The sequence below is a fragment of the Perognathus longimembris genome, chromosome 3, assembly GCF_023159225.1.
Source record: "Perognathus longimembris pacificus isolate PPM17 chromosome 3, ASM2315922v1, whole genome shotgun sequence".
NCBI classification, from domain to species: Eukaryota; Metazoa; Chordata; class Mammalia; order Rodentia; family Heteromyidae; genus Perognathus; species Perognathus longimembris.
In genome coordinates this window covers 72,411,289-72,424,648 of record NC_063163.1, presented here as the reverse complement: position 1 = coordinate 72,424,648, position 13,360 = coordinate 72,411,289, and the positions used below count along the sequence as shown (strand labels likewise).

General features: G+C 46.0%; 1 protein-coding gene across 9 annotated transcripts in view; it reads right to left on the bottom strand.

Annotated features, from left to right (window-relative positions):
• Ilf3 (interleukin enhancer binding factor 3) overlaps positions 1-13,360 on the bottom strand; it is a 37,872-nt gene that overhangs the window by 11,193 nt on the left and 13,319 nt on the right. For 7 of the 9 annotated variants that reach the window (XM_048342204.1, XM_048342205.1, XM_048342208.1 and 4 more), the window contains exons 2-6: positions 8,175-8,270; positions 7,585-7,623; positions 6,903-7,132; positions 6,613-6,790; positions 1,294-1,441 (exon numbers count right to left, since the gene is read on the bottom strand). In XM_048342204.1, the coding sequence (XP_048198161.1) occupies positions 1,294-1,441; positions 6,613-6,790; positions 6,903-7,132; positions 7,585-7,623; positions 8,175-8,177 (598 nt within the window). In that variant the 5' untranslated portion in view covers positions 8,178-8,270. Of the gene's footprint in view, positions 1-1,293; positions 1,442-6,612; positions 6,791-6,902; positions 7,148-7,584; positions 7,624-8,174; positions 8,271-13,360 lie in introns of all 9 variants that reach the window. The other 2 variants (XM_048342206.1, XM_048342207.1) reach the window with 2 other exon arrangements.

The following is a 13,360-nucleotide window of genomic DNA, read 5'->3' as shown; positions in this document are numbered from 1 at the left end:
CAAGGCACAGTTTGACCAAGGGGTTCTGTCAGGTGGAAAGGGGATGTGGCAGCTTCCTAAAGGGCAGCTCAGTCTCCCAGAATCTGCATTTGTCTCCACCCTGGGCCAGGGAAGGAGAAGCTAGAGTGCAATCAACTCTGCCCTGAGAGGAAATCAGAAAAAAATTGGAGGCCCCCTCCAAAAAAAACCACAGAAACAAAAAGAAAACAAAAAACAAAAAACAAAAAGAAAAAGAAAAAAGAAAAAAATCAAAACTGGGAAGTTATTCTACAAGGAATAATCCATGGGGGAGGGGAAAGATAGGCTGATCCTATCTTCTAATAGACCATTCCCTTGCTTTCTCCCCATAAATTAGCTAGGCTACAATTTTCAATAGGAAAAACAAACAAAAAAGGTGGGGGCGGGGAGTGGAAATGAACTCCCTCTCTGCTTCCAACAGCCATCCCCAGAGGAATCTGCGGCCAAGGGGACCACCTCCGCCCACCAGGCGGGACTGCCCTACCCCAGCCCTTGACAGAGAGAGTCCTGTTGGTCAAAGGTCCAGCGTCCCTACGTGGATAAGCTATGAGGGCTTTGGTCATTCACACCGGAATGAGAGCCACAGAGAATCAACAGCAGCAAGGGGGCGGCATCAACCAAGGCTGCAGTACTGCTGGGGTGCGTCTGCTCTGCCACCTGTCCATCAGGGATTTGGATAAGGCCTGATATGAGGCCCAGGAGGGCTTGGGCTGAAGGCAAATTGCGAATGCAGAACTACTGTCTGAAGGACAAAAATCCACGTGCAAAAGTATCCAATATTTCAAACCTTATCCAAACCTCTGTACCAGACCCTGGCTTCTCAGGCCTTCAGGGTGACAGGAGTGGCAGAGGACAAAGGAGGGCACCCTCAGTTCTCCTGCAGTGCACGCTGACCTCCCAACTCCTATTCATGCCCAGTTCATGTAACTGATGTGGTTACCAGTTACAAAACCTGAAGATTACCAGGGACACTCCTTTCCAATAATAACAGCATAGTTCAACATGGACACAAGTTGCAAGCATGTTTGAAAATGCGCAAGTCTTAAGAGAAGCACAATGGCGCCTTCCTCTCTGAACAGTGCTACTCACTTTTAGTGCCTCCTCGGTCAAACTTGCCGAGGGCTCCAGACCAAGGCAGACAATCTCAGAGTCAAAATGGTCAGAGCTACACCAACACCTTCTGATCATAGCAGTCTAAAACTGAATAGCACATCTGACCAGTGAGGCAAAACTCCAAGGTTTCAAAACTCTGCCAGCCTGTCTCAGCCTCCCTACCTCCAGCTAATACTTTTTCCATTTCTTCTCTGACAACAGGGGATGTCAGGTGGATGGTCAGGGATAATGGAGGTTCTTTTGTGTTTTTTATCACAATTGCAGCATCATCCACAGATTGGAGAATTTCATACTTGTCTTCTGTTACCGTCTGGAAAAGAAAATACAGCTTTCAAAACACTTTGTCTGCAAGGCCATCAATAACACTGGCTGGCTCTGCCACTTCCTGGAGCAGAGGTCACCTGCTGAAGAGGTGACAGGCTACAAGGCGCGCAGCCAGCTTTCAGGACCTAACTGACTCACTACAACTCTGGGCATTTTCTAGGCATTCCAGGGAGGGAACCACTAAGTCATACAGCAAGACAAGCCATTTGCACCAGTAGGTTTAAAACACAAAAGGAGAAGTATGCAGTGCAGTGATCTCAGCTACTTGAGGCAGCTGAAAGAGAGGCTCATGAGCCCAGCAGTTCAAAAGCAGCCAGGTAACTGGGCAAAATTACCATCTCCAATCAAATAATGGAGCTAGGGCACACTGTTCAGGCAGACCGGTAAACTTAACTACTCAGGAGGTGAAGATCTGAGGATCAGGGTTCAAAGTCAGTAGCTCACGCCCGTAATCCTCCTCAGAAGGCTGACATCTGAGGATCGCAGTTCAAAGCCAATCCAGGAAAGAAAGTCTGTGAGACTGCAACACTTATCTCCAATTAAATACCAGAAAACTGGAAGTGGAACTATGGTTTAAAGTGATAGACTGATAGCCTTGAATGAACAAGCTCAGAGACAGTGGGCACTCCAGGCCCTGAGTTCAAGCCAAAGGACTGGGGGGGAAAAAAAGGTCCAAAGTGAGCCCAGGTGGCTGGGAATATGGCCTAGTGGTAAAAGTGCTCGCCTCGTATACATGAAGCCCTGGGTTCGATTCCTCAGCACCATATATTAAAAAAAAAAAGCCAGAAGGGAAGCTGTGGCTCAAGAGGTACAGTGCTAGCCTTGAGCAAAAAGAAGCCAGGGACAGTGCTCAGGCCCTGAGTCCATGCCCCAGGACTGGCAACAAAAACAAAGTGAGCCCAGGCAGCAAAGTCCCTCTCCAATTAACCAGTAAAAAGCCTGAAGTGGAGTTGTGACAAGTGGTAGAGTGCCAGCCTTGACCAGAAAGCTAAGAGACAGTGCCCAAGCCATGAGTTCAAGACAGTACCTAGGCCCTGAGTTTAAGCCCCAGAACCAGCACCAATTTTTGTTTTAAAAAGGAAACTTGAAGGGATGGGTGAGGTTGGGAGCAAGGGAGAATACACTGTACACATAAACTGGTATGTTGAAATGAAATGCCTTTGTACAACTACTAAAAAGAAAAAATGCAATAGGAAGGCTGGGGAAAATGGCTCACCCTCACCTTGTAATTCAGGGGCTGGGAATATGGCCTAGTGGTAAAGTGCTCATCTCATTTACATGAACCTGGGTTCGATGCCTCAGCACCACATATATAGAAAAAGCCAGAAGTAGCGCTGTGGCTCAAGTGGTAGAGTGCTAGCCTTGAGCAAAAAGAAGCCAGGGACAGTGCTCAGGCCCAGAGTTCAAGCGCCAGGACTGGCAAAAAACAAAACAAAACAAAACAAATACTAGCATTCAGAACTTGAGGGAGAAGATTTATGAATTCAAGGCCAGCTGGGCAACAGAAAAGGAACTGTTTAGGACTGGGGAGAAAACTATGTGTGAATCTTCCTTTGGTTACCCAGTAGTCACTATCTCTCAGTAAGTCAATTAACACTGAAAAGTTTTGTCTTTTTGAAACAAAGTTTTACTATATAACCCAGGCTGGCATGGAATTCATTATCCTTCTGCCTGCCTGCCTCAGTATCCCCCAGGATGGTACTGCAGGCATGCAGTAGCTCAAGATTGAGGGTGGACTTAACATGCCCCTGTGGCAAGGCTGTAGGGAGACTTCAACTGGACAAGGTGGGAAGCACAATGCCCAGGGCAGGGCAAATAGGAGGTGAAAACAAGCTCTACACTGCAAGCAGCAGCCCTTGGACATTGGTGGTACACAATGTACACATTTGGCACAAATGCTCAAATGTATGTCCATAGGAGGTTCACAAGCCAGATTTCCCCTTTCTTTATGATGGCTCAAATTACTTAGAAAAAACTCATGCTTTCTTTCTCATATTCATTATCATGCTGAACAAACGGATGGCAAAGTCTACATGAGGATTTCCCAAATTCCAAATGACCAACATTCTAGGTGGGTGATTCCCAGCTGAGAAGCATCACAGGATGCTCGGTGGTGTCTCTGGGCCTCTCTCAGAGGTGTCAGTGTTCCTCTCCTCTCCCAGCCTTCAAGTTTCCCCAAGTTTCTGATGCCACATACCATCAAGGAAAAATCTACTGTCAAGAACCAGTAAAATGCTGGGCACTGGTGGCTCATGCCTGTAATTCTAGCTACTGAGGACGAGATATGGGGATCAAAGTTTGATGCTAGCTTGAGTAGAAAATTCCACGAGGGGCTGGGAATATGGCTTAGTGGCAGAGTGTTTGCCTTGAATGGATAAAGCCCTGGGTTCGATTCCTCAGCACCACATAAACAGAAAATGCCGGAAGTGGTGCTTGGCTCAAGTGGTAGAGTGCTAGCCTTGAGCAAAAAGAAGCCTGTGTCTGTGCTCAGGCCCTGAGTTCCAGTCCCAGGACTAGCCCAAACCAAATAAACAAAAAAACCAACAACAAAAAGAAAAGTGATGAGTCCATGAAACTCAAATTAACCACCAAAAAGCTGGAAGTAGAGCTGTGACTCAAGTAGTAGTGCACTAGCCTTGAGTGACAAAGCTTAGGGACACAGCTGGATGCCGGTGGCTCACACTTGTAATCAGCCCACAAGTAGAGCTGTGGCTCAAATGGTAGAGCACTAGGCTTGAGCAAAAGAAACTCAAGGAGAGAGTCCAGGCCCTGAGTTCAAGTCCCAATACTAGTCCACACACTCCCACACTCCCCCTTCCCCTACCTCCCCACCTAAAACACAAGTTCTTTTTCATTTTTTCTGATCAATCTAGAGTCTTGAAAATAATCACATGCTCTACAACACTGAGCTATTCTCATTATTTGTATATTTAAGGAATAATTTTGCAATAGCTCTTCCTATAGAAACATTTACCATTTTAGAAACACACCATAGCACTTGGGTGGCTGAGTAAGGAAGATCATGAGTTTGAGGCCAGCCTGGCCAACATAGCAACTTCACAGACAACCTGATAGATAGTCTTGCAAAACCAAGGGCTGGAGATGCAGCTCAGTGGTAGAGCCCAGACCTGTACTCCATCCCCAGCACTGCAAAAAAGAATCATTTTAAGTAGGATGCTTTTGGCTCACATCTGTAATCTGAGCTACTTGGGACTGCGCCAAGACCCAAGTTCAAGCCCCAAGATCAGCACACACAAAAAAATCATTTAAACCAATTTGCTTCCCCTAATGTGTATTTTATAGACAATGGTAAAGTGAAATCACCATCGAAGAAAGGTCTTTTAGCGCATCACATTTGTAGCATTTTAGAAATTTCTACCTAAGGGCGGGGGATATGGCCTAGTGGCAAGAGTGCTTGCCTCCTATACATGAGGCCCTGGGTTCGATTCCCCAGCACCACATATACAGAAAATGGCCAGAAGTGGCGCTGTGGCTCAAGTGGCAGAGTGCTAGCCTTGAGCAAGAAGAAGCCAGGGACAGTGCTCAGGCCCTGAGTCCAAGCCCCAGGACTGGCCAAAAAAAAAAAAAAAAAAAGAAAAGAAATTTCTACCTAATACATTTGCTCCTGGCCTCACTTCTCATCACCATGTGATGAAATGTGTGTTTACAGGTGAAAGTCTTTTTTTAGCTGGATGGTGGTGGCTCATGCCTATAATCCTAACTACTCCAGAGGATGAGATCTGAGATCTGAGGATCATGGTTTGAAGCCAGCCAGCCTAGGCAAAAAAGTTTGTGAGACTCTTATCTCCAATAAAACTACTCAGAAAAAAACAGAGGTGGTGCTATGGCACAAGTGATAGAGCACTAACCTTGAACACAAAGAAGCTCAGGGACAACACCCAGGACCCGAGTTCAAGCCCCAGGACTAGCAAAAGAAAAAAAAATGTTTTTCTTTTTAAAGAAAGATTCCAGGGACATTTCTGAGTTCTTCTTTCACTGATCTTATTAACAAATCCAGGTTGACCATCCTGACAAAGCAACTCATATCAGTGATACACACAGGCTCTAAATTCAAACCCCAATATGTGTGGAAGGAGGGGAGAAAACAGGAGATATGAGCCAGATTGCAATTAATCAGATTGAAAACATGTACTGCGAATGCAGAAAAATAACAATGATAATGAGGCTAGCACTATGTCACTTGAGCCACAGCGCAACCTCTGGCCTTTTCTATATATGTGGTGCTGAGGAATCAAACCCAGGGCTTCATGTATAGGAGGCAAGCACTCTTGCCACTGGACCATATTCCCAGCCCCCCACAGTACTTCTGGCCTAGGGTCTGGTGTAGGAAATGCTCAATAAGTTTCACAGACCATTACGTTAACTATAACAAATAAGTGGTTTTTAAAAAAGCATTTCTGGAGCCAGGCACCAGTGGGTCACGCCTGTAATCCTAGCTCCTGGGGGAGGCTGTGATCTGAGGCTAACAGTTCAAAGCCAGCCTAGGCAGGAAAAACTGTGAGACTCTTAGAAGCCACTCAGGAAAAGCTGGAAATGGCACTGTGGCTCAAGTGGCAGAGTGCTATCCTTGAGGACAAAGAAGCTCAGGGACAGCACCCAGGCCTTGAGCCTGGGAATGTGACCTAGTAGTAGAGTGCTTGCCTAGCACACATGAAGCCCTGGGTTCAAATCCTCAGCACCACATATATAGAAAAAGCCGGAAGTGGTGCTATGGCTCAAGTGGTAGAGTGCTAGCCTTCAGCAAAAAGAAGCCAGGAACGGTGCTCAGGCCCTGAGTTCAAGCCACAGAACTGGCAAAAAAAAAAAAAACGGGTAATTTTTTAAAGTTAATTTTCCTTCCTTCCTTCTACATCACTGGAGCATAGACATTCTATTCCCAGCAGGACAACCTCGATGCTGTGTAGCATAGTGCACAGTAGACACAGGACCCTCACTAAATGGCAGTGTCTGGGCACCATTAATGCTCAGAGGCTCTGTGGCATATGCTTGCTACCTGTGAGAAAGGTAATCCACACAGGAAGTGCAAAGGTGAGCACCTGATACCTGACACAGGCCAGTTCTCGTCCTCTGCCCTGTGTCCTCCAGAAGCCCCCTACTGCCCTCAGCCCCGTGTCTGATAGTTGTGGTCACACTCACAGCGAGCTGGATGGCCAGGTTGTCTGCCACCTTGTCCAGGAGGGCAGTCGTAGGCTTCTCCTTACAGAGCAGTACCAGCTCCAGATCCAAATCTCCCTTTAGCAGAAGGCCCTTGGCCACAAGGCCAACCCGCATCACACCCCGGAGGGTCCTGGTCATGTGTTCAGCTTTCTGTTCCCTGAGGGATGACCAGAGTCTACTTCAGTAAGGATAGGTGTAGAGCCAGAACCCAGAGAGGCTGGAGCTCCTCAGGAAATTCCATGCTGAGCCCTGCCCTGGCTAACACTTACCCAGCTCCCTCTTTGCTCTCATCATCAGGGGTCGTGTCCATGTTGTCGGACTCGGCGGGCTCGCCGGTGCCCTTCTCTTGCTCATCGATCCAGTCAGACACAGCTTTGAGGGCCCGCTCAGTGTGAGACACCATGTTCTGCACTGCCTCCAGCTCCTCTTGCGTCGGATAAACCGAAGAATGCTTTGCCATTACATGGCGATCATCATTCACAAAAATTCTCATTGGACGCTGGAAATGTGAAAACTACACTAAAAATGATGCAAAGAGAGCAAGCAACCCGCCACTTATCATTTAAGCTCCAAATGATGCACCATCATTCACATAAGATTGTGTGAGTGCCAACTGAAGGAAATTCAGAAGGTGACACCGAAACTTAGTTGCTCTCTCCAGGGAGTGGGAGAAAGAGGACATCTTATAAATTTCTCTCACTTCCATACTACAGTAGGCCCCCTTATCTGTGGGGGTACATTCCAAGATCCCCAGTGGACACTTGCAGACAATACTGGACCCAGGATAGACTACATGTTTTTCCTCTACATACAACTGTATAGTTCAATTTGGAAATTCAGCACACCAAGAGTGAATTGGTAACTATTAATAAAATAAAGCGATTCTAACAATACTGTATTAAAAGCTATGTGAATGTGGTTTTCTCTCTCGAAATAATGTGCTGTACTCACCCTTCTTCTCCTCGTGATGAAGTGATGATGATACAATGCCTACGTGATGAGATGAAGTGAGGTGAATGACGCAGGCATTGTGATGGCGTGCAATTTAAAATTTAGGAATTGTCTATTGCTGGAATTCAACATTTTCAAACTGCGGAGGACCGCAGGTAACTAAAACCGCCAAACACAGATAAGGGGGGAACTACTGTATTTCAATTATTGTGATAGATAATACTTTATGATTCAAAAAGCTTAATAGGCCTGTGCCTGTGGCTCACACCACTAATCCTAACTACTTAGGAGGCTGAGATCTGAGGGTCATTGTGGTTGGAAGCCAGCCCAGGCAGAAAAGTTTGTGAGATTATTATCTCCAATTAACCACCAGGAAATGTAAAGTGCAGCTGTTGCTCAAAGTGATACAGTACTAGCAGAAAAGTTCAGGGATAGCTCCTAGGCCTTCAATTCAAGTCCCATAACTGACAAAAAATAAAATTAAATTTTAAAAAGCCCTAATAATAGAATCAAACACTTTGGGGAAATGCTACAAACATCTTTGTACATAAATGAAGAAATATCTGTAATCAAAGAAAAATTGTTCTTACCATTTTTGCTTCTCTTTCTGTAGTGTCCCGAAATCACTTTTGCTTATCTTTTCAAATTGTGATAGATTTCCTTGGTGTTACCAATACTTGAACTATCTATAAGACCAGAAAATCTTTTTAGTCTCAAATATGTCAAAATGGATGAAATATTAGCAGCTATGAGTGCTGCCAGGTACTTGGCAGCGAACCCACCACAGGTGCTCCCTCATGAAGGGGCATGTTCACAAAGTAGGACACACCTCTATTTCTAAGTAACCAATGCCAAGCCAAGACATTAAGTAATCACAACATTGAAAATGAAAATATCTGGCTTTCTAGACTTCGATAATCTTTACTTTCTCTTTTATTCTCTCTCATCATTTCTTCAGATATATATACACACAATTTATCTTGCCAAGTGCTTGGATCAAATTCAGGGTCCACTGACTATATACCCTAAAGCTCCAAGTGTGCCCATTTGCATAACTACAAATTAGGGCTGGGGATGAACATCAGTGGTAGAACACATGCTTAGTTGGTGTCAGGCCCTGGTTCCATTCTCAACTCCAAACAAAATAGAGTAAAATGAAACATACAACAAATGTATTACCCAGTTTCCCCAAAAAGCTATAGGTACTTAGATCATTAATCAAAATCTTGGTGATTAGGCTGGGAATGTGGCCTAGTAATAGAGTGTTTGCCTCTCATATATGAAGCCCTGGGTTCAATTCCTCAGCACCACATCTATAGAAAAAGCCAGAAGTGGCGCTGTGACTCAAGCAGCAGAGTGCTTGAGCAAAAAAAAAAAAGCCATGGGGACAGTGCTCAGGCCCTGAGTTCAAGCCCCAGGACTGATGGGAAAAAAAAAAATCTTGGTGCTCAGGGGCTATAGGCATGGCTAGCAAGTAGGGACATGGCTCAATGTTATAGAAGTGCCAAGCAAGTGTGAGATCAAGTTCAAATCCAAGTACTGTAAAAAAAAAAGGGGGGGGGGAGGGGAGGCCAAGTACTGTTAAAAAGAAAAGGGAGGAGTGCTGGGGAGGGAAATGATGCTTGCTTGCAGAGCATGGTAGTACACAGCTATAAATCCCAGAATTATGGAAGGCTGAGGCAGGAGGATCTTGAAGTTTGATACCCAGCCAGACCTTGCATCTCAATCAAAACAAAAAACTAATCTTGGTCTTCTGGTCTTGATGGTGATGCAGGCATAAGAGATGAAGGGCCCCAAAGGACTTCTGGAGATAGGCAAGATCCTCTCCACAAATATGAAAAGCTATGACAACATCACCAAGTAGCCAAACTCCAGAGCTTTACTTTGAGGCAGCGGAGATGCTGAAAAGTACAACACAAGTCTTTAGGACAAAAGGAGCTGAAATTACAATTCTGCTCTCTAAATAACATGCTGACTACAACCTACTCAATTCCCACTCAGTACAAACATTATGGCCATATTGAAATCTTCCCAATGAGTCCACAACCAAGCCTGCATTAATATGTACCCCGTGAATCTGCCCTCCTTCCCACAACCATACCTGATAAACCCCTTTCTCTTCCATCTACCTCACTTACAAGCCACCTGGAGGGTTACAAACACGGGAAGGCATGAATTTTGAGGGCAAATTCTGATATGGCTGCTCAAACTATAATTTCCCACCATGCTTCAGGAACTAGAATTACAAGTTTCTAAGTTAAACCTTAACTTCCAAGAGTCCAGCAATAGGACATAGTAAGGAAGGAGAATGAGAAAGAGAGCTTGGTAGAGAAGGAGCATGAGATGGGACAGATAGATCACTCACACTGAGACTGTTAGGGACCTTCTATAACAGACATGGAACTGTGTGTTCAGCCATTATTTGTGTAGCTGGAACAGTTCCGGTGGAGTTCAGCAGAAGCCTACGAAAACTAAACAGTTCAATGTCAAGCAGGTAGCACAAATCCCATGGGCCCTCCAATGTGACAACAACTTCTATTGTGACAAGGTCTACATTACCAGGCTGCTGAGAGTTAAACCGCAAGTAAGCTGTATGTCCACATGCAGGCTGCATTAAAGTATTTTCATTAGGGCAGGATGTAAAGTAAATGATTCTGTGTTGCGTCTCGAGGACCTTTTGTTGTCTGTGACTAAACTGGGACTTGAGTTCAAGTCAGGGTCCCTCTTCTCATTGGCTTTTTCACTCAGGGCTACCACTCTACCAATTGAGCCATACTTCCATTTTTGGCTTTTTGCTGAAATAGAGTCTCATGGATTTTCCTGCCAGCTGGACTTTCTTTCCTGGACTGGATTCAAACTCCAAACTCCAAATATTGGCCCTTTGGGTAGCTAGGATTATAGGCCCAAGCCACCAGCATCAGGCTTTGAGGAGGTCCTATCTAGCAGCTTGACACAACCTATGCAAGGGGCTAAAACAAAAGGTTCATAGCTGTTGAAGCTGGGAGATGGGTAGACTACATTGTAAAGTTCCATAACAGGCTTTTTTTCCCTCCATATGTCGTAACTTTAAACCCAAGGTTAGAAAATCACCCCCAGGGCTGGGGATATAGCCTAGTGGCAAGAGTGCCTGCCTCGGATACACGAGGCCCTAGGTTCGATTCCCCAGCACCACATATACAGAAAACGGCCAGAAGGGGCGCTGTGGCTCAAGTGGCAGAGTGCTAGCCTTGAGCGGGAAGAAGCCAGGGACAGTACTCAGGCCCTGAGTCCAAGGCCCACGACTGGCCAAAAAAAAAAAAAAAACAAAAAAAAAAACAAAAAAAGAAAATCACCCCCAGTAGGGACAGGAAATACTGCTGTGTTAAATGGTGGAAGAAGTCAGCTGTGGTTGACTGTTACCTCAAGTCTGAATTATTTTTGTTGTGATCCCATCTACTTCTGAAGGCTTCTGCTTACCAGTGCATTTTACTCCAAGGTTTTGTGTGTGTTTGTGTGCTGGCCATGAGGTTTGAACTAAGGGCCGTGTTCCTGAGCATCTGTACTCAAGGCAAGAGCTCTAACACTTGAGCCACAGCTCAACTTCCAGCTTTTTTTTTTTTTTTTTTGGCCAGTCCTGGGCCTTGGACTCAGGGCCTGAGCACTGTCCCTGGCTTCTTCCCGCTCAAGGCTAGCACTCTGCCACCTGAGCCACAGCGCCCCTTCCGGCCGTTTTCCATATATGTGGTGCTGGGGAATCGAACCAAGAGCTTCATGTGTAGGAGGCAAGCACTCTTGCCACTAGGCCATATTCGCAGCCCCAACTTCCAGCTTTTTGGTGATTAAATGGACTGGAGTTAAGAGTCTCACACACTTTCCTGCCCAGGCTGACTTTGAACTGAAATTCCTCAGATCTCAGCCTCCTGAGTAGATAGGTACTCAATAAGTATACATCCTTATTTCTTCCATGCCAGGCATTGAGCTCAATATTGGTAGTGCCAGGCAAAGCAGACAAGTTCCTTGCTTCCAGAGACTTGGCCACATGGCACACCCTACAGTAGGAAAAGCATCCCTTGTCTGCCAAGGAGCTGGTAGTCTAAGCTGCACTTAGAACACACCTCCACCTCTACTACACAGCCAGCCTCTGCAGCAAGGCTAAGGTGGCTAAGACCTTTGCAGTGGAGGGCCTATAGGATGACAGCCTAAAACTATCTCCTTGGCTAAGCAGTTGACTGGGCCCCTGAAGTAGTAACTGTACCAGGCAGACCCCAGCACACTTAGTAGCACAGAGGACATGGCAGCTGACTTTTTTTTTTGGGGGGGGGGGGGCAGTACTGGGCCTTGAACTCAGGGCCTGAGCACTATCCCTGGCTTCTTTTTTGCTCAAGGCTAGCACTCTACCACTTGAGCCACAGTGTCACTTTTGGCCATTTTCAATATATGTGGTGCTGAGGAATTGAACCCAGGGCTTCATGTACAAAAGGCAAGCACTCTTGCCACTAGGCCATATTCCCAGCCCGGCATTTGACTTCTGAGGGCTCTGCTGAGACAATGGCAAACCAAACTGAATACTACTTCCAGTTATATGAAATTCTAGAACAGGGGCTGGGGATATAGCCTAGTGGCAAGAGTGCCTGCCTTGGATACACGAGGCCCTAGGTTCGATTCCCCAGCACCACATATACAGAAAACGGCCAGAAGCGGCGCTGTGGCTCAAGTGGCAGAGTGCTAGCCTTGAGCGGGAAGAAGCCAGGGACAGTGCTCAGGCCCTGAGTCCAAGGCCCAGGACTGGCCAAAAAAATAAAAAATAAAAACAAAATGAAATTCTAGAACAGGCAAAAAAAAAAAAAAAAAAAAAGAACAGGAAAACTTCAGGACAGCAATTAAGGCGGTGGCAGAGATCACCTGAGAAAAGCCCAACAACGCTCTCTGTGGAGCAGCTTCAGTACATTAAGTGATCAAAACTCACTGGCATAGGCAGAGTCTGTCACTTCAAATAGAAAGAGAACCACAGCCAAGTATGATGGTACACACCTGTAATGGAACCCAGCCTGTAATTTCCACTTCCTAGAAGGAAAAGAGTATCACAGACTTCAGGCCAGCCTAGGTTACACAGCAAGATCCTGTCTCAACCAGCGAACCAAAGGGATGAACAGAACCCAGAGATGGCAGCCAACCTGCATAACACAGGTAAAGTTAAAAGTCAATGGCTAGGGCTGGGGACATAGCCTAGTGGCAAGAGTGCCTGCCTCGGATACACAAGGCCCTAGGTTCGATTCCCCAGCACCACATATACAGAAAACGGCCAGAAGCGGCGCTGTGGCTCAAGTGGCAGAGTGCTAGCCTTGAGCGGGAAGAAGCCAGGGACAGTGCTCAGGCCCTGAGTCCAAGGCCCAGGACTGGCCAAAAAAAAAAAAAAAAAAAGTCAATGGCTAGGGCTGGGAATATGGCCTAGTGGCAAGAGTGCTTACCTCGTATACATGAAGCCCTGGATTTGATTCCCCAGCACCACATATATAGAAAATGGCCAGAAGTGGCAGTATGGCTCAAATGGTAGAGCGCTAGCCTTGAGCAAAAAGAAACCAAGGACAGTGCTCAGGCCCTGAATTCAAGCCCCAGATTTGGTGCAAAAAAAAAAAAAAAAAAAGACTTCCAAAAGTAGGCCCAGGTCTAGGAATATGGTCTAGTGGTAGAGTGCTTGCCTTGTACACATGAAGCCCTAGGTTAAATTCCTCAGCACCACATACATACAAAAAGCCAGAAGTGGCGCTGAGGCTCAAATGGTAAGAGTGTTATGTTA